At 42.4% G+C, this 23,639-nt stretch overlaps 1 protein-coding gene across 14 annotated transcripts in view; it reads right to left on the bottom strand.

Moving 5' to 3' along the window:
- The window catches only part of LMO7 (LIM domain 7), a 208,813-nt gene that overhangs the window by 75,296 nt on the left and 109,878 nt on the right, over positions 1–23,639 (bottom strand). For all 14 annotated transcript variants that reach the window (XM_075336806.1, XM_075336796.1, XM_075336798.1 and 11 more), the window contains one exon: positions 656–686. In XM_075336806.1, coding sequence (XP_075192921.1) covers positions 656–686 — 31 coding nt within the window. The remainder of the gene's footprint in view (positions 1–655; positions 687–23,639) is intronic.

Here is a 23,639-nt window from a genome sequence, read left to right on the forward strand (position 1 = left end):
GGTGGCTACTTTGAAGAACCTAGAATATGACATTTTCAGTTGTTTCACACTTTAAGTATTTCATTCCACATGTGTTAATTCATAGTTTTGATGCCTTCAATGTGTATCTACAATTTTCAGAGTCATGAAAATAAAGAAAACATTTTGAATGAGCAGGTGTGCCCAAACTTTTGGTCTGTACTGTACGTCCAAAGTCAGGGAGAGGGAAACTGGCAATAAGGTTATGTCAGCCCTGGGAGAGCAAGTGCCGACACTGCTGGAATGGCGGCTTTAACTGGACAAGCATGAGCAATGAAGAAGTTGTCAAAGTGGTGGAAAACCATTCAAGATTTAAAATAAAATAAAAAAAAAAAATTATCTATATAGAGCGAAAGATATTAATATTGACATTTAGCAGGTCACCTTTGACTAAAGCCCATTTTCTGTAATATTAAAGCCTTGTGTAATTACAAAATTAGAATCTAAAATTAGAATAGAATCTGTAAAGAGGCAGCAGATGAGTCAGTAAGCTATGGTCAAGGGTTAAGACTACCTTTCAAGTCACACCACACTAGTCATATCAATACAATGCAAATCTCACTGAAACTGGGCAAAGATCAAGAATATTTTACCTGAGATAATAGTGAAACCAATTCACTTAAACATTGGTACTTACATTTTTTAATCTTCTCTCGGTTTCTTCTGGTCTAAAAAAAAAATATATATAAACATGATGTAAGTACCATTAATAAAACAAAGAATTGTGCAGAGATGCAGCAATGACACTAATGAGATATTACAAAAGGACCAGCACACCTTGATCCAGACAAGTCTGATCAGGCGACGACATTCAGGGATCCCACCGTCGTATAGCAATTTCCCATAACAGAAAGATGAATTGACTGGTAGGAAGTAGCAGCACGGTTGTGTGGATTTCCTAGCTATTTCTTTCATCTTTAGATGTCTGTACAGGCACAGACTGACAAAAAAAGGTCGCTAGCAAGCAAGAATAATATATTGCTTTTCCATTATTCCACATGTATTAAAAATGGAAATTGCTTTATCAATGACAAAAAAACAACAAAACAAAGTAATTTTGTAACAGTGTCACAATTCATGCGGAAAAATGAACTGAAGTCCTGTATATATAACTCATTCTGTTGTACACTCGTACCTGAGAAATTGTATTACACTATTCAAAAACAAAAGGGGAACCCCAAAAAAAAAAAAAAAATTCTGCACCTCTGGTTTGACTTCTTAGGGAGGCTCCTGCATTGGCAGTCTGCTCCTTGCTTGTCCCCTGATGATTCCCTGGTATCTGCGGAATGAAACGCGTTCGGATGTCTTCTTAGGACAACATCTCAGATAAGTCTATTTGGCTCACCATCTGATTGCGATGGAGGGTCTCCATATTTTCTAAGTGGTGTTTTTTGTGGTGTGCAGAGCCTATTAGGGTTATGTAGGGTTCCACATCGGTGAATGGGGGTGCCATAATCCTAGGGCGTCAAACCCTCCATTGCTAAGTAGGGAGAGGCTGACTAGGGCTGATTTAGGGCCAGTCTGTGTGATCATCCTCCCTCCTAGCATTTGCTATTACACGTTCGGCACTTTACCTATTTATATTTTGTTTGTGAATTGATCTCAGACTTTTGACTTTTTAAATAAGATTAAAAAAAAGTTATATTTTATTGGGGTTCCCTTTTTGTTTTTCAACGTTTACTCCCCCATTTTTTCATTTGCTGCGGCCTGGTTATACAGAAATTGAACTTCACTACTAAGTCCGACACAATCTTCTGCTCCTAAGCAAACACAAAATAAAACTCATGATTTGAAAGAGAAAAAGGGGTTTTGAAAATACATGCAACAAAATCCTGATTTAAATAGTTGTTTTTTTTCATCTTTAAAATGTTAAGTCCAGTAAATAGTGACGCAATCTAAAGAATATTCCCAGTTATTGGTTGCAGAGGTCAGACTTGCAGCTCATTGGGGAGCCTCAATCAAAAGGGGCCAAGCTATGGCATGAAAATGTATACTGGGCTAAAAAGCATCCCTTTGGCAACACGCCAGGCACATAATATATAATCAATTAGTATTAAATATGGGGATGGAAAAAAAAATTAAAATAAAAAATAGAACATTGTAGCCTAACTAAATAAAAATGTTCCGAGTCATAATGAAATTGTCATTCATATACTGTATACAAAATAACATGAAAAGTTAACCGGAGGATGATAAAAAATAATTTTGGTCTTTAGTTCACAAACATTTTACACACATTACCATTGCCTGTGTTAGGCTGGAGTCACACGGGGCACTATTGCGATGCTCGCATGCCACTCGGCTCGCGCTGGCAGCATAGCAGGAGCCGAGTGTCATGCTTCTATCCCTGCGACTGCGCTCTGACCGTGCGAGCGGACCTCAGCTGTGGGGGGCGGGGCGGCTCTCAGGAGGGGCGGGCCAGCACTGCGGAGGGGCGGGCCAGCACGGAGGAGGGGAGGGATTTCTCTCCCTCTCTCCTCCGTAGCCGGCTATTGCGATTCTCGCTCTACACACGCGGTACACCGGTGTACCGCGAGTGCAGTGCAATTTTTCTCTCGCCCCATTCACTTGAATGGGTGCGAGAGAAATGAGTCTCGCATTACAGTCGCAGCATGCGATTGTTTTCTCGGTTCGATTAGGACTGAGAAAATAATCGCTCATGCGCGCTGACACACAGGCTAGAATTGGTCCGAGTGGAATGCGATGTTTTATCGCACTCCACTCGCACCGATTTTCTCCTCGTGTGGCTTAGGCCTTATAACATGTATTTCTTTGTCCTCTACTATTCTTTTATTGGTATGAAAATAAAACCATTCCCACTAGGCTCGATAGTAATAATGTGTTAACATCAAGCTCGTGGTCCTAATTTTAGTCAATAGCTGGCTATTCTCAGCGTTTCACTGCAACCTTGGGCATAGCTGCGCTGAGCTGTACAGTTAGGAGAAACAATGCAGGATAAGTGATTACAATTTTATGCCCCAAGGCCAAATAAGCAAACAAGACACATGAGCTCAAGGGCTAAAGGATTATCCCAGCTGGCAAAAGAAAGTTTGCTCATTTGGCCAGCATCTGCGGAATTATTCACTGCAATTATAGGGTAAGACAAGTGAGCAGGTGATCTGTTAACACTCTTAAAGGTTTTCTCTTTGTATTGATCTTTTTTCAACTTTCTTTTATCCTCCAGAATACAGAAGAAATGTTAAGTCACTTGTGATTTTTGTTTGTGGAAATTAGCTCAGTCTAGCACAACACGTTAAAACAGCGGGAGCGGGTACGGTGCTGTGGATTGCTTCCTACCATGTTACCATGGGGCACATTCCAGCACAGGACAATGAACACAATTGCCATTATGGTGTTAGTCAAATTGGGCATGGCTAACTGTACAACACTCCCTGCATACTTCAGCACTATATAAAGACACATAGATTGTTCCTTAAATGCTAGCTAGAAAAGAAGACTCGGGACATACAGATAAACCTGTTTTATCAACATAAAAAACTGCAGCTCATTAAAAGTGTGACATTCCTGAGTGACAGCACCGCAGCAATCTTAAGGAATACTGTAAGGGTACATTTACCAGTAGAAGATTTCTAGCAGTTATTTCAGCGGGTGTCCTATTCATTGCATGGTGCTAAAATTGTGACGATCCAGTGGTGGCTTAAACCTGAACCTCCAAAAATTCTACTTAGATTTTAGTGTAACCTTAGAAAGAAGCACTGCTGGTAAAATCTAATGGTATAGGTTACAGTGGCATATAAACAAACTGTCCATGCATATTACAAGAAGACAAACTAATGTGCATGGGAGCCACCAGACTTCACAGGCATACAGTGGTAGGCATGGAAAAGTTTCAGCACCCCTGGTCAAAAGTACTGTTATTGCAAACGGTTAAAGGGAACCAGTCATCAGGTTTTTTCCCTCATGAGCTGTGGCCACCACTAGTGAGCCCTTATATAACAGCATTCCAGAATACTGTATATAAGAGCCCAGGTTGATCTGTATAATGTAAAAAACAGATCTTTATAATACTCACGAAGGGGAGCGGTCTGATGGGTGTTGCTGCTATCAGTCCGGCACCTCCACTGTTTTGTGCAGTCGCTGTCCTCCGTATCAGCCATGTGTGGATGACGTGTACCGCCCCCATGTCAACAGCCGAAACTGCTCAGATCCGGATCAGTGTTGGCTTGAGGGGTCTCCGGACACGGGGGTTGTGCGGCCACTCAAAACAAGGAGGGGGGTATTTACAGGGGACTGTATGTTTAAAGTTCGTGACACCACCCACGGTGTGTGGTAAGGTGGAATACCACCACTGCCATTGGGAGCACCTGGTGGTGGTGGGATGGCAGCCAGGTGTTTAACCCCTCCATGGGTAGGGGGAATAGCCCGGCGCTCGGTGATGCTGGCGGAGGGATACCGTTGGGAGAGGCAAGGGTCCCTGCGTACTCACTCAGTCCAATAACGCTGACACCGACAACCGTGGTAAACCAAAGTTCGTAGTACTGCTGCAGCAGGGAGGGAGCACGCCTGGATCCCATGCCCGATGGTGTTGCTTGTTAGCCTGTGACCTTTTCCTTGGCACCTTTTTTACTGATTGATCCCAGTAGTGTAAAACTAGTCGAGTCCCACTCACCAGTGTGGCTAACTGGGTGAGCTTGCTCTCAGGGTTCACGCTTGGGATTTTCTGGACTGTGGATTGGGAAAGTCCTATCCACCTCGTTGTGCTAGTACCCAGATTTTGGAGCGGGTGGAGAATGAATCTTGAAGGCTCCGTCCTCCTCGGGTGAATTACCAGGACGCTTGAAGCTACTTCCCGACCTAGGGTCCACCTACCCAGTTGTGCCCTGGCCCCTGCCCGGAGATGACAAGGCCGCCAGCTGCCCTCCTCGGCAGTTCCATGCCCCTTGTCACGAACCCCTGCGACCGGGGTTCCAGCTCCTACCAGGCCCAGACCAACATCTGCTACCTAGTAACAAGGAGCCCAACTCCTGACCTCCTCTCATGTTCACCTCCAACACAACACTCTCCCGTGACTTCTCCTCTTGAGAGTCACTTCGCAACTGACTGTCTCCTGACACTCCTGACCTCCCCTTACCAACCTCCCAAGTGGGCGGCCCTATTCCCTTCAGGCTACCCATTAGTGTGTCTGGTGGGTGTGGTGCAGAGTGTTTCTAGGATTTTGATTAGCTTGTTCTTATTAACACCAAAGGCCAGAGACAAGTAACCAAGGAGGATGCGGATACTGTGCAAGAGGGCAGATTGCACAATACCCTGTGACGACCTGATAGGCAAGGGCGTCATAGACGCACCCTATGTCATCCACACAAAGTCTGCCATTGTGCCCATGCACTTTTATCTGCCCAGCTGAGGGCAGAAGAAAGTACTGTAATGCAAGTAATGCACAGGCAAGAGGAAAGGTCAAAGACCGTCTGCACATGCGAACTAAAGAACTTTGATCTGCCCTCAGCAGGGCAGATCAAAGTGCGTATACTTAGGAACACAATGGAGGCGTCTGTGTGGATGATATAGGGCACGTCATACACACAGGGCTTGGAAGGAGGACAACGATTGCACAAATAAAGGAGACGTCGGACTGAGAGCAGCGACATCCATTGGACCACCCCCTTGGTGAGTATAATAAAGTTGTATTTTACTTTGTACAGTGTGGATTGTATAAAAAAAAAAATTAAAAAGAAGGGGACATGTTTGTATATTGATCCCAGATTTGTGTAGTGCCTTGTAATTAATTTTTTTTTATTATTAATAGATCCTACCTATTTTTTTTTCCTACACCTCTTGTCCGCAGCGCCTCCATCTAGCCATTTTTTACCTCTATTGAAATACAGTGCAGCCTGGACACTTACGGTATATACAGTATTCAAGAATGCTGTATATAAGGGCTCACTGGGGGTGGCCGCAGCTCAATTGAAAAACCTGGTGACTTGTTACCTTTAAGCAAGTTGTAGATTAAAAGATCTCTAAAAGACAAAGTTAAAGATCAAACATTTCTTTTGTATTTTAGGCACACAAAAAAAAAATAATATTTTTCATCTTTTACATTTCAAAAATTACAAAAAGGAAAATTGGTTGATGCAAAAGTCTGGGCACCCTTGGAGATGTGTGTGCTCAGATAACCTTGGCCAAGGTTTAAGCCTATGTGCCCACGTAGCGTTCTGTCCCTGCAGAAATTTCTGCAGCGATTTGAACAGCACACATGCGCTTCAAATCGCTGCAGAAAGAGAGTAATGAAAAAAAAAAAAAAAGCAGATTCCATGCGCTCTGAGTGCAGCCCCTCCCATAGACAGAGCGGTGACTGCATGCAGAGCGCAGGAAAGAAGTGACATGTCACTTCTTAGAACGCGTGCTTTGGGCAGCAGCCGAAGCGCTGCGCTCTAATACGCCACATGCGCACGTCTCCTGCATAATCTTCATAGATTATGCTGGGGACACAGGATGCATGCAGTTACGCTGCGGTGCAGATCGCAGCGTAACTGCACGCAAATATGCAACGTGCACACATAGCCTAAGACTTTAATTCGCCTGTTAGAGTTATGGCTTGTTCACTTTCATCGTTCGGAAAGGCCAAGTAATGCAAATTTCACATCTTCATAAAACGCAGCCTCCTCTAATCTTGTGCCAAAAAACAGCAGCCATAGGATCTTCTAAGAAGCTGTCTAGCACTCTAAAAATGGTGAAGACACACAAAGTAAAAGGCCATAAGAAGATGGCAAAGGTTTTTTAAGTTGCCCTTTCCTCTGTTCAAAATGTAATTAAGAAATGGCAGCTAACAGGAAAAGTGGAGGTAAAAGGTAAAGCAAAATTTCTGTGAAACTGCTCATAGCATTGCTAGAGGTAAATTCAGAACCCCCACTTAACGGCAGCAGACTCTGGAGTTGTGGTACATTGTTCTACTATCAGAGAAACCTGCAAAAATATGGCCTTCGTGAAAGAGTCATCAGAAGAAGACCTCTCATGCGTCATCACCATAAAATTCAGATTCAGAGGTAAGAAAAAGAACAGCTAAACAAGCCGATGCATTTTGAAAATAGGTTCTGTGGACCGATGAGGTTAAAGAGAACCAACCACCATGATTTTATTGTATAAAGCAAAGGCCGTGGCATACTAGCACTAGGATGCTGTATCGAAGCATCTCGTTTGTTGAAAGATCGAATGCTTTGTTGGAGATCTATCTGTAATCAAAGTTTTAGAAATGCACTGCACCTTTGATTGATGTTTGCAGCAGTGCAGACCTTTGTGGGTCGGGTCCTCGCTGTAAATTCCTCCTCCAGCAACCTCTATGGCATGCCCCCATTTCTTTATTTAACCTTTGTCTGGCTGAATAGGTACAATTGTAACTATTACGTTTTAACATTGAAATACATTTTTTTTTCCAAAAGCCATAGGGCTGAAATTTCGTGACATCTCTGCAGTTTTGGTCCAGAATATATTGGCCAAATTTCAATAAAATATCTCCACCCCCTTCCGAGATAAGGGGTCGCTGTTAACGTTGTAAAATTATGCAGCCTGACGAAGGTTAAATATAGGACCACGTCACCACTCTGCTGTTGGCGGCGCATGCGTATTGCCACAGTAATGACATGACAGCTTCATTAAAATGTCGCCAGAGTCCGTGCATGTGCGTACCATGATCTCTAGCGCCATTTTATTGAAGACGCTGTGGAGAAAATTATGAGAGGCAATGGTGGGTGCACAATTTTTTATTTGTTTCTTTACATCAGCGCACACACCCTTGCCACTCAGTCTTCTCCGCAGTGTCTTCAATAAAGCGGCGCTGGAGATTACAGTGCGTTTCCGCTGTAGAAACATTAAAACTGCATATGCGTTTTTCACCTGTGAATATTCCACATTAATTGCAAGTATATGGGGAAAATCTGCACTGAAAACAAAGCGTAGAGAAATCGAGAATTTTCTGATTGGAAACACACCACAGGTCAGTTTACGCAGAGTAAAAAAACAGGCACAGAGGGCAGGAGATTTCTATAAATCATGTCCATTTTGCTGGAACTGTTCTATGCTGCGTTTTTGACACAGCAAAAAATACATAGAATCAAAAACTCACCAAAAGCTCATCGTGCAAATGAAGCTTAATAGTTTAAACAGGATAGATCATAAATAGTAAATCAGTAGGGGTCCAACACCTGGCGCCCCCAACAATCAGCTATTTGCTCCAGAGGCACTACTGACGCACAGCTATTGATCTTTTGAATAGAAGCCATGCTGCAGTACCAAGCAGTGACTGGCAGAGGCCACTACATGCTAAATAGAGCTGTGCTGGCTCTGGAGCTTGTAACAGCTGATCGGTGGAGGTGTCGGGTGTCAGACCCACACTGATCAGCGCTGGATAATCTATCCTGTACATAGGTCATCAATACCGTATGCTTGGACAAACCTTTTAGTCTCTTATAAAAGGTTTTCTGATTGCAAAAAGAAAAGTCTATACACCATGTGCAGAATTATTAGGCAAGTTGTATTTTAGAGGATTTTTTTTTATTATTGATCAACAACTATGTTCTCAATCAACCCAATAGACTAATATCAAAGCTGGAGTGTTTTGGGGGTTTTTTAGATTTGGCTTAGGAGGATATCTGTTTGTGCAGATCACTATTACTGTGCAGAATTATTAGGCAACTTAATAAAAACCAAATATATTTCCATCTCACTTGTTTATTTTCACCAGGTAAACAAATATAACTGCACAAAATATAGAAATAAACAATTTCTGACATGCAAAAACAAAACTCCAAAAAATTAGTGACCAATATAGTCACCTTTCTTTATAATGACACTCAACAGCCTACCATCCATAGATTGTCAGTTACTTGATCTGTTTATGATCAACATTGCGTGCAGCAGCAACCACATCCTCCCAGACAATGTCCCGAGAGTTGTACTGTTTTCCCTCCCTGTATATCTCACATTTTATGACGGACCACAGGTTCTCTATGGGGTTCAGATCAGGTGAACAAGGGGGTCATGTCATTATTTTTTCATCTTTTAGACATTTACTGGCCAGCCACACTGCATAGTAGTTGGATACATGTGATGGAGCATTGTCCTGCATGAAAATCATGTTTTTTCTTGAACGGTACAGACTTTTTCCTGTACCACTGCTTGAAGAAGTTGTCTTCCAGAAACTGGCAGTAGATCTGGGAGTTGAGCTTCACTCCATCCTCAACCTGAAAAGGTTCGACAAGTTCATATTTGATGATACCAGCCCATACCAATACCCCACCTCCACTTTGCTGGCGTCAGAGTGGAGCTCTCTGACCTTTACTGATCCAGCCTCTGGCCCATCCATCTGGCCCATCAAGAGTCACTCATTTCATCAGTCCATAAAACGTTTGAAAAATCAGTCTTAAGATATTTCTTGGCCCGGTCTTGACGTTTTTACTTATGTTTCTTGTTCAAAGGTGGTCGTTTTTTAGCCTTCCTTACCTTGGCCATGTCCCTGAGTATGGCACATCCTGTGCTTTTTGATACTCCAGTAACGTTGCAGCTCTGAAATATGGCCAAACTGGTGGCAAATGGCATCTTTGCAGCTTCACACTTTATTTTCCTCAATTCATGGGCAGTTATTTTGCCTTTTCTACTCAACACGCTTATTGCGACCCTGTTGGCTATTTGCCATGAAACGCTTGATTGTTCGGTGATCATGTATCAAATTTTGGCAATTTCAAGACTGCTGCATCCCTCTGCAGGACATCTCACAATATGGACTTTTCAGAGCCCGTCAAATCTCTCTTCTGACCCATTTTACCAAAGGAAAGGAAGTTGCCTAATAATCACACCTTATATTGATGTCATTACACCACACCCCTTCTCATTACAGAGATGCACATCACCTGATTTACTTAATTGGTAGTTGGCTCTCAAGCCTATACAGCTTGGAGTAGGACATGTATAAAAAATATCATGTGATCAAAATACTCATTTGCCTAATAATTCTGCACACAGTGTATTTACTCTCTGAAGACTGATTGATAGAGTGCAAGCGCACACCGTCATGATTTCCCTGTATTCACAAATGCAGGGGGCAGCCACTTAACATCAAGTATGTGGTTTACAAACGTGCAGTCACGTGCCGACTAGTCTCATCCAACTTCTTTTAACGCTCTATCGAAAGGAACAATGTGTGTCTAGTCAGCAAGTGACTGCAAATATGTAAATCACATACATTTAAAGGAGAATTTTCACCACTTTTAACATTTTTACAGGGTATGGGTTTATTTTAAGAGAAGACAAACAACCTTAAAAGGGGTATTCCCAACTACAAGAGATATATGGCAGAAAATCTGTGTGCAGTAGCCCATTGAATACAAGACCAGAGTTTAAAACCAATGTAAGTGAAATTTTGCACGGCAAGTGTAACACCAGATTAAAAATATGGCAAAATCTTCCCCATGTCACAAGATTTGGCCCCTGAATTTAGGCTCTATAAAAATAAAAAAAAGAAGAAAATAGATGTCTGTGTGTTGAATGCAAACCCAGTTTTTGCCCAAATTGTCTTAAAGAAGTAAAGCTACAACACCCAAAACATCGCTCAATGGAGCAAAAACCATATAGTCGCTAAGGTGGGGCAACCTGATAACTCACAAAATCTGTAATTATAGCAGCAGCTATCAACAACCAGTGCAGAAGTAACTGGGGTCTCATTTATGATAATTACCTCACAGTAATATCGGTCTGGTTGCCTATAGAACCCAAAGTTCAACTTTAAGGTAAACCAGTCAGGTCCTGTATGCACCCAGAACCACAAGCAGTTCCAGGTGCATATTGCAGATCCCAACCTAACTGTCCAAGCCTGTAGTAACATAGATAAAGGGATCTTTAGAAAAAGTATTTCTAAAGATCCCTTATGATATGCCAATGAGGCCAGCGACTAGTCGCAAGGGCGTTACTTCCCTTGGCTAGTCAGCCCCCTTAGTATATAAGGCCGCCCCTGTGGGTATCCTAACATGCTAATGAATGCACAGTGTCAGAGGATGGTTGTGCATGCTGCAACTGTTTTCTCGGTCCGATTAGGGCTGAGAAAATAATGGCTCATGAGTGCTCGCACATAGGTTAATATTGGTCCGAGTGGAATGAGATGTTTTAAATCGGATTACACTCACTCCGATTTTCTCGCCTTGTGGCTTAGGCCTAAGAAAGCAAAATGGTCTCATACAGCTGAGACAAGTGAACAAGTGAGTCTAGGCTTGAAAGGAAACGGAGGAGACCAGCCGAATCAAAGCAGCTGAAACATCTGAACAGGAATGTAATATTCAGGAGAATCAGAAGAGAAACTGAATTAAGGAATTATCTGAACAAAAAGATAATGTTAACATGACCGCATACAACACATACAACTTATGCAAAGACTTAAGACAAGTCTGACTTGAGTTTGGATGCGTTTCACTACGACCCAATTCCAGATTATAGGTCACGTCTGAAATTCATAATAGGCAACTGTTAACGCCAAACAAAAAAAAAAAAAAAAGTTGAAAAAAAACCCCAAAAAACCCAAAATGATAAAATGCTGAGGATGTCATCTTCAGGGTGCAACTGAAAATGGAACCTTAGCAAGTATAACCAACAATTTATCATTTACCGTAAACCAAGCAGCAGGTGGTTTTCTAGTAATATTAATATTAGCAAATACCTCTAATTAGAAATGTACTATAGTTCTCATGATTAGCTATGTCACTTAGCTCATGTGCAGGACATCGGGGTAGCTTCGGTATCCATGGTGAAGACCACAGATATGGGGATAGTTCGTTAGTTTCTGTGGTCATAAACATGGATACCAAAGCTGCAATGCCCTGCACATGATATAAGCAACAGATAATCAGGAGAAATATACTACATTTATAATTGGAGGCACTTGCTATTATTATTACACCTACTACATATTGGGATAGGATCTTGGAGATGGGAATACCTATTTAATTACAAATAAAATGAGCACCACTGGAACCGTCCTGAACACCAGTCACCTCACCATGCAGACAATCAGTGCTCATCAGTGAGGTGACTAGTGGTGGAATAAGCAGGAATTAAAAGTTTTGTTTCTTGATCCATGACTCCAGTAAATAGTAAGGAAAAAAAAAAAAAGGGGGGACATGTCCCTGTGATTTTATTTGATTCACTCAGTCCACTAAAGACATGGACATTTGACTATGCTTGGCAGCGTATATTGGATTGTGCACACCCATACAAGTCTGTGGGTGGGTGTGAAACATCAGACTACACTCAGATGTAACACAAGTGTATGTAGTCCAATATACACAGACAATGGTAATCTGAGCACAGTAGAGTGATACACGGCACGGTGGCTCAGTGGTTAGCACTGCAGTCTTGCAGCGCTGGGGTCCTGGGTTCAAATTCCACCAAGGACTCCATCTGCAAGGAGTTTGTATGTTCTCCCCATGTTTGCGTGGGTTTCCTCCGGGTTCTCCGGTTTCCTCCCACACTAAAGACATACATACAGGGACTCTAGCTTGTGAGCCCCAATGGGGACAGTGTTGCCAATGTTATGTAAAGCGCTGTGGAATTAATAGCACTATATAAATGAATACAATTATTAATTATTATTATTATTACACGGCTCACGCTCGCAGCAGAACTTCAACAGAGTGCCATTAGTGTCTCATCATATGCTACACGTCAGTGGGAGCCTGGCCTTAAATTTCAATGTGTTCAATACTTTTTCCGTGTCATTTCTCATTATTACATTAATTTAAGGGTAACTATGGTTTGATTTCTTTGCCTGTGTGGTTAATACAAACATCTGGGGAGATGCAATACACTTGTTTTTGCTCCCATTTTTCATGAGCTGAACTCAAAGATCTAAGACTTTTTCTATGTACAGAAAAAGCCTTTTCCTCTCAAATATTTTTCACAAATTTGCTTAAATCTGTGTTAGTGAGATCTTCTCATTTGCCGAGATAATCCATCCACCTCACAGGTGTGGTATATCAAGATGCTGATGAGACCGCATGATTATTGCACAGGTGTCCCTTTGGCTGGCCACAATAAAAAACACTTTAAGGCTATGTGCGCACGTTGCGTACAGTTCACTGCAGAAATTTCTGCAGCGATCTGAAGAGCACATGTGCGCTTTAAATCGCTGCAGAAATGTACGTAGTGAAGCCGATTCCATGCGCTCTGCCTGCAGCTCCTCCCATAGACAGAGCAGGAGCTGCCGGCAAAGCGCTCGGAAGAAGTGACATGTCACTTCTTTTTGCGCAGCGCTTCGGCAGTAGCCGAAGCGCTGCGCTCTAAAACGCCACGTGCGCACGGCCCCTGCACAATCTCCATAGACTGTGCAGGGGACGCAGGACGCATGCAGTTACGCTGCGCTACAAAGCGCAGCATAACTGCATGTATTTACGTAACGTGCGCACATAGCCTAAAATATGTTAGGGAGAGGGTGAATATTTTGGGGGCTTAGACCCCTAATCTTAAGACCCTAGCAATGCCCTTTGCTGTTGGCAGCACTGAGGAGAGCGGATCACTGAAGGTCCCACTCCTGAGAATGGGACTCTGAAAAGTCCAATGAATGAATGAAGTGGAAGTCTTTATGTAGTTCAATGCTCTATTCAATCTCAATAGACTGCTGGGAACTGGAGAAGGGTTAAAGCTAAAACAATACCAAATGCAAAGTTTTTTTTAATAAAAAATGAATAATTGTCTTCTAAAGTTAGTCTACAGGAAACAAAATGTCAGGGAATGTAAACATAACAGCACAAAGCTTTCTTTTAGAAAATAATACATTTTGCTAAGTGAGTAGAACAATGTTTTTGGACAAGGGTCAAAGTAAATACAATTTCTTAGACCAGTGATACCATTAGGCCTAAGCCACACGGCGAGAAAAACAGTGCAAGTGGAGTGCGATAAAACATCGCATTCCCCTCGGACCAATTCTAGCCTGTGTGTCAGCACACATGGGCGATTATTTTCTCAGCCCTAATCGGACTGAGAAAACAATCGCAGCATGCTGCGATTGTAAGCCGTGTCTCTTTCTCTCGCACCCATTCAAGTGAATGGGGCGAGAGAAAAATCGCACTGCACTCGCGGTACACCGGTGTACCGCTAGTGCAGTGCGAGAATGGCAATAGCCGGCTACGCAGGAGAGAGGAAGAGAAATCCCTCCCTCCCCTCCTGACTGCCGACCCGCCCCCTGCAGCTGAGGTCTGCTCGCACGAACGGACCTCAGTTGCAAGGACACACGCATGACACTCGGCTCTGCTGTACTGCCAGCACGAGCAGAGTGTCATGCAAGTGGATCGCAGTAGTCCCCGTGTGGCCCCAGCCTTATGCATTTTCTGACAAATATTGTTCAGAAATGTATCCGACTAAGTAATGTATGCAGTATATACATTAAAATCTGGGGAAAGACCCACTTAAAGGGAACCTGTCAGGTGCAATATGCACCCAGAGCCACGAGCAGATCTGGCTGCATATTGCTAATCCCTGCCTGACTGTCCCTGTACACTAGCACAGATAAAGAGATCTTTAGAAAAGCATTTCTAAAGATTTCTTACCGCATGCTAATGAGCGAGGGGTCTAGTCACCTGGGCGTTAGTTCCCCTGGCTAGTCGTCCCCATTAGCATGTTAGTACGCCCCTATGGGCCCCAGTGAGCGTGCTAACATGCTAATGAATGTCCAGTGTCAGATGATGATCTCACTCACCTCTCTGCCGCCATCGCTGCACGATGCTGGATTTCGGCTCAGTGCGCATGACCCCGGGGGTTCGGTCATGCGCACTACTTCAGTTTGAAGGCAGGACGCGTATACCCGCCTTCATACTGCTCATGACCGAAACTCTGGGGTCATGCGTACGGAGCCCAAATTCCAGCATCGGGCGGCGATGGCAGCGGAGAGGTGAGTGAGATCATCCTCTGACACTGGACATTCATTAGCATGATAGCACGCTCACTGGGGCCCATAGGGGCGTACTAACATGCTAATGGAGCTGACGGGCAATGGGAACTAATGCCCAGGTGACTAGTTCCCTCGCTCATTAGCATATGATAAAAAAATCTTTAGAAATACTTTTTCTAAAGATCTCTTTATCTATGCTAGTGTATACAGGGACGGTTAGGCAGGGATTAGCAATATTCACCCAGAACTACTCGTGGCTCTGGGTACATATTGGACCTGACAGGTTCACTTTAAAAATGGTTAAACGGAATCTATCACCAGGTCTTTGCTACCCCATCTGAGGCAGAGACCCTGATTCCAGCAATGTGTCACTTACTGAGCTGTTTGCTGTCATTTTGATAAAATCAATGTTTTCTCTGCTGCAGATCTAGCAGTTATACAGAGCTCATGAATATGCTGGACTACCTGGCAGCAGGCCAAGTAGTCCTCTAATGATAATCTACTGCTGATTAAAAAGTGATTTAAATCACAACTACACTAAGCAGCCCAGTAAGTGACACATCGCTGGAATCAGGGTTTCTGACCCTACATTATGCTGTTCTCAGATTAGGTGGCAAAAACCTGGTAACAAATTCCCTTCAAAGCATCGAAATTATTTTTTTTTTTATAAAGTTAAAAGAAAAAGAAAGCCCTGGTAACGGGAAGCTCTCTCAATTTAAGACTCAAAATCAGTGTAAATTATGTTTGGTATCATACATACTTTTCTCTACCTGTTCCATTTACGTTTTAGTTTATGCTGTTGCATTTTTAATCTGCAGATTCTCTGATTGCATCTGTGATAAGAACAATCCTGCAAAGGCACAGGTCACATTTTACTTTTTTCCATAAAAAGTGACAAATGGAAAATTCTGGTTTTGAAATGGTCTGGTTTACTGTAAAGAACTATAGGGTGCATCAGTTTAGCACTTGTCCAATAGAGTTGTAGGCACATTGTGGAAAAGGGGCTGATTTCTCACATCACTTACTATAATACAAAGCGGACTGTCTGCATCCAAATCCATAATGGTAAATCCCCCATTTACTGCTTTTTGGAATATAGGAACGTATAGTAAAGTGTGCATAGATTGAAGACCTGACTTTTGGAAATTGATAAAGATAATAAAACTAGAAAAATAAACAGACAAGTCAGAAACATCTGACAAAGGCTCTATAAAGGAACTTCTGAAAATAAAGAAATTGTCATGAAATAAGGAAAAAAAAATAAAAACAAAATAAAAAAATAGAAGTGAAAATGAATTTATCAATTGTTCTTAAAGTGAAACTGTACAGCGAAACCGGTCATTATATTGCACGTTTTTCATGGAAATCATAAAATATCTATCCAGATCTCTATAGTATCGGTACAAGCACACAGGGAAGGGCACATTTGTTTTCAACTTTGTGTACTGATTCAGACAAGTTGGCAAGATACAAAAGGATTTTCCGGACTCTTCACAGTGAAATATATTCATTTTCCCATATATTGTTTATATCACTAGTGATTAGTGGGGCAGTATATCGGCAATCCATTGTAAGCCTGTAATTTGCTCATGATTCACATCATTTCAGGTGTTGCCTTGGGTGTGACAAAACAATTTAAGGATTGCTGTGGTTGGAAACTACATGTTCGGTGATCACTTAAATGTGTGCATGCTCCCATGTAATATACGCTACATTACGAGGCATTACGTTTTAACATTTAAAGTTTTACAAATAAACTACATAATCTAGAGTACGCGGAATAAAGCAGACTGCTCATCTTCATAATGCTAAAGGTTTTACAAGCAATATCAAAACTAGCCGCCAATTAACATTCTGCGCATACTCAACACACAAACCATCGAGATGTTCTGTTTTGGGCAGACTACGTGCTCTGCACATAGGGCAAGAATTAAAGGGAACCGGTCTTGTTGAAAACGGCATCTGATCTGCAGGCAGGAGGTTATAAAGCAAGAAAGCTGATCAGACGCGTAAACATATTTGTGGGATCTGTTTAAGTAAAGTTCAAGGTTATTCATTCACACTGCACACAAGTCTAATGGGTGGTCCTATCCAATGATCGACAGTCTTCCCTGTATAACTGTAATACACAACGTAGTAACGCCCACTGGAGTCGAATACATAAAAATACAGTGGAACTTTGGTTAACAAGAACAATCCGTTCTGGGAATGTGCTTGTTAACAAAGTTACTCGTTCAGCAAAGCAAGATTTACCATAGGAAATCATTGCAATGCAGACAATTTGTTCCACAACTTGTTAAATGTCCCATCCAGGTCCCCTATTGTGCATTACACACACACACACACACACACACACACACACACACACACACACCCCCCGCACACACACACCCCGCACACACACGCGCACATTATGCTTACCTTACCTTCTGTTCCATCGCCGGTCTCCTGGGACTTGCTGTTTGCTAGTACTGGCTGTGTATCAGGTTACCATCGCGATGAGGGCGGAACTTCCGCTGCCAGAGCTCTGACGTCAAAGGCAGGACCCGCTATCCTCTGATTGGTCAGCGCGCTGCCTTTGAGTAGCGGTAACAGCAGAAGTTCCTGCCTCGTCGCGTTGGTTGCGGATACACATCCTGGAGCGGCGAACTACAGGATACAGGAGGCCGGCGATGGAATGGAAGGTACACTTATTATGCTTACCTTACCTTCCGTTCCATCGACGGCCTCCTGGGTCTTTTAGTTCTACAAGAACCATGAGACCGGCGATGGAACGGAAAATAAGGTGAGCATAATACTGTATGTATGCGTGTGCGTGCTTGTTTGTGTGTGTTTTGTGCGTACTTGTGTGTGTTTGTGTGGACTGTAAGAGCGGGTCAGGGCGCGGTGGATGTACGGAACCAGAAGTGTGCAGTGAGTATTTTGCTCGCACAGCAAAGCTTTCTCGTAAACAGAGTTACAAATTTACAGAAAGCTTTGCTTGTTAAGCGAAATTCTTGTTAAGTGGGTTACTCGTTAAGCGAGGTTCTACTGTACCAGGGATTTCAATTAGTAAAATACCACATTTTTTTCCAGTAAACCTGTCTAGCATTCTGTTCTTCTCTAAACCATGCGGTCCACAAATGGGACTACATGACTAAGGCCTGTTTCACATCAGCGGTATTCTGCCACAATGCCGGATCCGTCAGAAATGCGGTACAGTTCAATGCAGTTAAATGGAATCGTGGCAAGATAAAGTCACATGCCTTATGACTGCATAATTCTGATATTAAAATGAGCATTTCTGAATCCACCTAAACAGTGAGAACGTTTATGGGCCTCTGACCACTCATCGTGACAGACAGCTGCAGCTTGTAGTGAGCAGTGTGAGATCTCAGCAGGATGGACAAGGGACACTGAAAAGTTGTGAGGCACATAAACTTTTAAAAATTATTATAAAGCCCATTCTGACATGGGTTTAGAAAGTAATTACAGCATCCTTATCAGGTCTGTTTAATATATGCAGTTTGTATTTGAGAATTTGATGATGGATCTACTTAAAGTCTTTGTAAAGTGTAATAAACTGATCAATAAAAGACTGACATGTACAGTACAAAAAACTTTATCAAGTACTGTCTCATCTATAATTTCGACCTTTCTATATTTGACATGGACTCATGTACAAAATACATTGTTCCAAAGTGTGATTTAAGGCACTATAAAAAGCAGATTAGCTGTGACAGATGACCACTTTGGCTTTGATAGATCATGTTACTGAGCCAAACGCAGAACATATAATTCTATTGGGGTCCACATTGGGTTAACAGAAACAGGGGAAACTGGGGTCAAAGTATGGCTGTCTGAAAGCTTTAGTATGTTTCTATTTTCCTGTAGCAAGGGTATATTATAGCTTCAAAAATTTATGAGACTATTAAAGTGTTGTGGTCTCATATTCATGTACACTTTAGGAACACTAAAGATAGCACAGCAGGTTTCTACCACCCGATGACCTAAGGAATTTAAGCCCAAGGGTCAATGGTAATACATATAGGTGTAAACATAGGAATGTGAACTTTTCCAATCTTATGTGACCCTAAACAATTGTGTGCCATATTGTATATTAAGTAGCCCCGATATGGCATGGCTTTCCCAGTGGTTAGATGCATTTTATCTGCAAACAGAGCTCAAAACCTGCAGATTCCTGATAGCAGCTTGAACATTAACCTATCATGTGATTATTCATGATCACCGCAGAAACCACGGATTACACCTAACTGAAGTCTCTTGGCTTTCTATGTACAGTACACAGCTACAGAGCAACTAATCATTGTTTTATATAAACTAACCAATGTAACAGCTTATAAAACGTTATACAAAGACTAGGGCACTGCTATTAATATACAGGACATGTGTCGATTGGATCGCAAACGTGGTGTCACTATATATAGAAGCGGAGACTATGTGCATGTTGTACTTTTCCAGTAATGACAGGGTTACCGTGTTGTGTAACTGTAAACCAATCTACCGCCCACAGGAGCAATGCAAGAACTGGAAATAAATAGGAGTGCCACTTTAACAAAAAAAATACCAACGTGATGTGTGGCTTCCAGCAGCAGGAATGCAGATCATCTGTAACCCCGCCGATACGAGAGCCCGTATTGTCACCAAGTGCCATAGGCAGGTGTTCAAGAGCCACGTAACCCTTATCCTGATATTTCACATTATGTTATGAAGGAGAAGTTGTGGGCAACCTTTAGCCACAGTACAAAATGATAAATGGACTATTACATTCTAAATGAAATGTTTATGACACATAATACAAACAGTGCGATGATCTTCTACGCAAAGTACATGGGTCACATCATAACAGAAGGACACTTGTCATAAGTTGGTATTTATAACGTTGCTGATAACGCAAGGAATGTGTGTGGCATCTAGTTCTTGGATGGTCACAGTTTAGTTCTCCTTCTGGGGCCCGGCCCCTACAGCCTCCGGCATCCACACTCACCCTTCAAGGGAAATATACGAGGCCACCTCTCAGAAGGGAAAATATAAAGAGCAGTACGTGTACAGCACAGTGTATGACGCTAAACATGTAGAGCAATGAGTTCTTGATCTAGAGAACAAACCTACGGTAACTAGAAAAACAAGAGTCAACATTAGTTTACCTAAGGGGTACTTCACACATAGCGAGATCGCTGCTGAGTCACGGTTTTTGTGACGCAGCAGTGACCTCATTAGTGATCTCGCTGTGTGTGACACTGAGCAGTGACCTGGCCCCTGCTGTGAGATCGCTGCTCGTTACACACAGCCCTGGTTCGTTTTTTTATTGTTGCTCTCCCGCTGATGAGCACACATCGCTGTGTGTGACAGCGAGAGAGCAACAATCCTGAATGTGCAGGGAGCAGGAGCCGGCGTCTGACAGCCTGCGGTAAGCTGTAACCAAGGTAAACATCGGGTAACCAAGGTGGTTACCCGATATTTACCTTCGTTACCAGCGTCTGCAGCTCTCACGCTGCCAGTGCCGGCTCCTGCTCCTGCTCCCTGCACACGTAGCCGGAGGATACATCGGGTAAATAAGCAAAGGTTTGCTTATTAACCCGATGTGTGCTGTGGCTACGAGTGCAGGGAACAAGCGCTAAGCGGTGTGCGCTGGTAACTAAGGTAAACATCATACCCGATGTTTACCTTAGTTACCAGTGTCCGCAGCTTCCAGACGCCGGCTCCCTGCAAGCGCAGCATCGCTTCCACGTCGCTGCTGGCTGGGGGCTGATCACTGGTGAGATCTGCCTGTTTGACAGCTCACCAGCGACCATGTAGCGACGCAGCAGCGATCTTGACCAGGTCAGATCGCTGGTGGGATCGCTGCTGCGTCGCTAAAGTGTGACGGTACCCTAAAACCGTAATAAGGAAAACAACTCACAATAGACTGGCCACACGTATAAGACACCTGTCTGAATACCCAGGAGTGTACATGTGCTCTGTATGGGGCGAAACGTTAGCATCTTAGCAGATTTCTCCAGATTTACCTGGATATGCCATTATTCTGCAGCAAACCTGCTGCCAGTGGTGTCTATCTCCCCTGAGAACAAAAAGGATCGGAATCGTGAAGTCCAACTGTCTGATCTTTATTTCATCCAACATCTCCCGTTTGAGAACATTATCCATATTGGATAGCTAGCCATGTTTCGCCAATAACATTCAAAATGTGTATCGCCAATTTAAGGATGAATAAATTGTACAGATTTAGGTTGTAAAATACCAAAAGGTCTATTATAAAAACTGTCAATTAAGAAATAAAGCTCAGTTTCATATTGACAATATTGTTTTAGGGTTAAATAAAACAGAAAATAAATGGAAGGAATTTCTTTAAACTTCCATTACGCAGCATCTCATGTGCCATTGTTCGTTGGGCATGTCCTACCACATCAACAGAACACCCAGGTCAGCCCTTTCACCATACAAGAAACTTAAAGCAGATCTGTCAGATCTTTTACGCTATCCTACATAAGAGCAGCACGGTGTAGTGTGGGAATACAGATCAAATATATAGTTGTTAACCCTCTAAGGGCCAGACAATTTTTATGGGGTTTTTTTTCCCCTCTTCTTTGAAGAGCCATAACTTTTCATTTTTCAGTCGATATAGCTGTGTGTAGGTTTGATTTTTAGGGGGATGAGTTGTACTTGTGAATGACACATTCCATTTTATCATATGATGTAATGATAAGCAGCTATTCGAGGCAGATGGAGGCTGAATAATTCAGCCTTCATCTGCAGGGAAAGATGCGGGTTATACATCTCATTTCCCTTTCTACCAATTCTGCACAGTAGCTTGGGTATTGGTGGCTTATAAACAATCTTATGATGACATCTCCAATCACCAATTAAAGGAGAGTTTGTGGCATTCATACAGTTATTGGTGCATTCGTGACTTACTTTTTTCTGCTGTTCATGATGGAACACTGCTCTAAAATAGATTCATAGGTAGCAAAGGTGACTGAAATGCCACAAAATTCACCGATTCTAAAACGAATTCTACCACATGCCTTCAGTTAAAGATATTAAGCCACTCATTATCTTCTCATTTATTGAGTGATCAGTTCCAAACTATCTGACCCTATCAATCTGAGCATGATCCAGGTATAATCCAAGGTACATAATCTCAGCACATTCAGAGCTCACAATTCACATATCTTTCCCTTATTCTCACACAAGTGCTACTGGTATCAGTTTACATCGAGGGCCAAAACAACCAACTCAACATATTATTCTTCAGGAAAACAACGGCTGGGAGTTGCAAAAAGTGTCAAGTTCCCACAGCTCTGTACATTAGTGAACATTCACTGAGCAGGCAAAAACTTTACAAGCAATGGAGAAAGGTTGCTTAAAGAAAAAAAAAGCAGGTTCCTCTGGAATGACTCAGAGTAATACATTAGAAAATCTAAATTATTATATCAAGGTGGGGAAAAACTTGTAAAATGGTAATCACCACATCAGCATTACTTCCTTGACTCATACAAGTAGCTGTGAAATATATTACACTATACAGCATTGGTGCCAACATTCCAACTAGTGCTCATTTAGTAGCTACATCAATAAGACCATGTTCATATTCATCTGGCGCATCAGTTGTCAGACAGAATCCTTAAAGAAAATGCTACACGTGCACACACACAGGTGGGGGGGGGGGGTATAAATAATTTTATATATATATATATATATATATATATATATATATATATATATATATATATATATATATATATATATATATATATATATATATATATATATATATATATATATATATATATATATACTTTGACATGAAATATTACTGCTAAAACATGTATAAGATTTTTGTAAAACTATATGTAATCCCCATTCATCCCATTTATGTAACTGGTATTCGTTAAAAAAACCCACACGTTTTAAATTCACTTGTTAACATGAAAATCTACGTTCCCAATAAGAGGTGTGGTCTCCACGTTTCACATCACAGGACCTGCCGAAGCACATTTGTGCGAAACGGCATGCGGTCGTCCTCATGCCACTGCCTCTCCCCACCTCTCCCCACTCCTGATGTATCTGAACTGCGTTCAAGATTAAATTGTGAACACTGAAGTACGGTGGTTGCTGCCTTTCTTTCTTCCAGATGGATTCTACAGATGGACTTAATTTATAAGGATTGTGCACCCATATAGCCTTTGTCTATCCCAAAAGGTACAAAAATAGCGACGCTATTTCCAGCAGTGCCCGGTGTTTCTCCTGCATTTAATCCCATATATTACCCTGTCTGCCACCGTACCAGGGCATTCGGGAAGAGGCAGGTAAAGTCCCGGGAGTGTCGTATCTAATGGATGTGGCAATCCCAGCCAGCTGATGGCTGATATTTTTAGGCTGGGGGGCTCCCAATGACATGGGTCTCCCCAGCCTGAGAATACCAGCCAACAGCTGTGAGGCTTTATCTTGGCTGGTAGCAAAATGGGGGGGGGAACCGCACGCTGTTTTTTTAAATTATTTATTTTTTGTACTGTACGATATAGACCCATCCACCGGTGGCTGTGATTGGTTGCAGTCAGACAGCTGTCACTCAGCGTGGGGGCGCATCTGACTGTAAATAATTACAGACAGGGGGAGGAGTGAATATGTATGAGCCTAATGAGCTGCCGGCTCGGGAAAAACAAAGAGCTGCCGCGTGAGCAGTGTGGCAGCTGTGCCAGTGATCTGTGAGTATGTAGCGCTTGCTCCTACCCCTTTG

The sequence above is a fragment of the Anomaloglossus baeobatrachus genome, chromosome 2 (assembly GCF_048569485.1).
Source record: "Anomaloglossus baeobatrachus isolate aAnoBae1 chromosome 2, aAnoBae1.hap1, whole genome shotgun sequence".
Lineage (NCBI taxonomy): Eukaryota > Metazoa > Chordata > Amphibia > Anura > Aromobatidae > Anomaloglossus > Anomaloglossus baeobatrachus.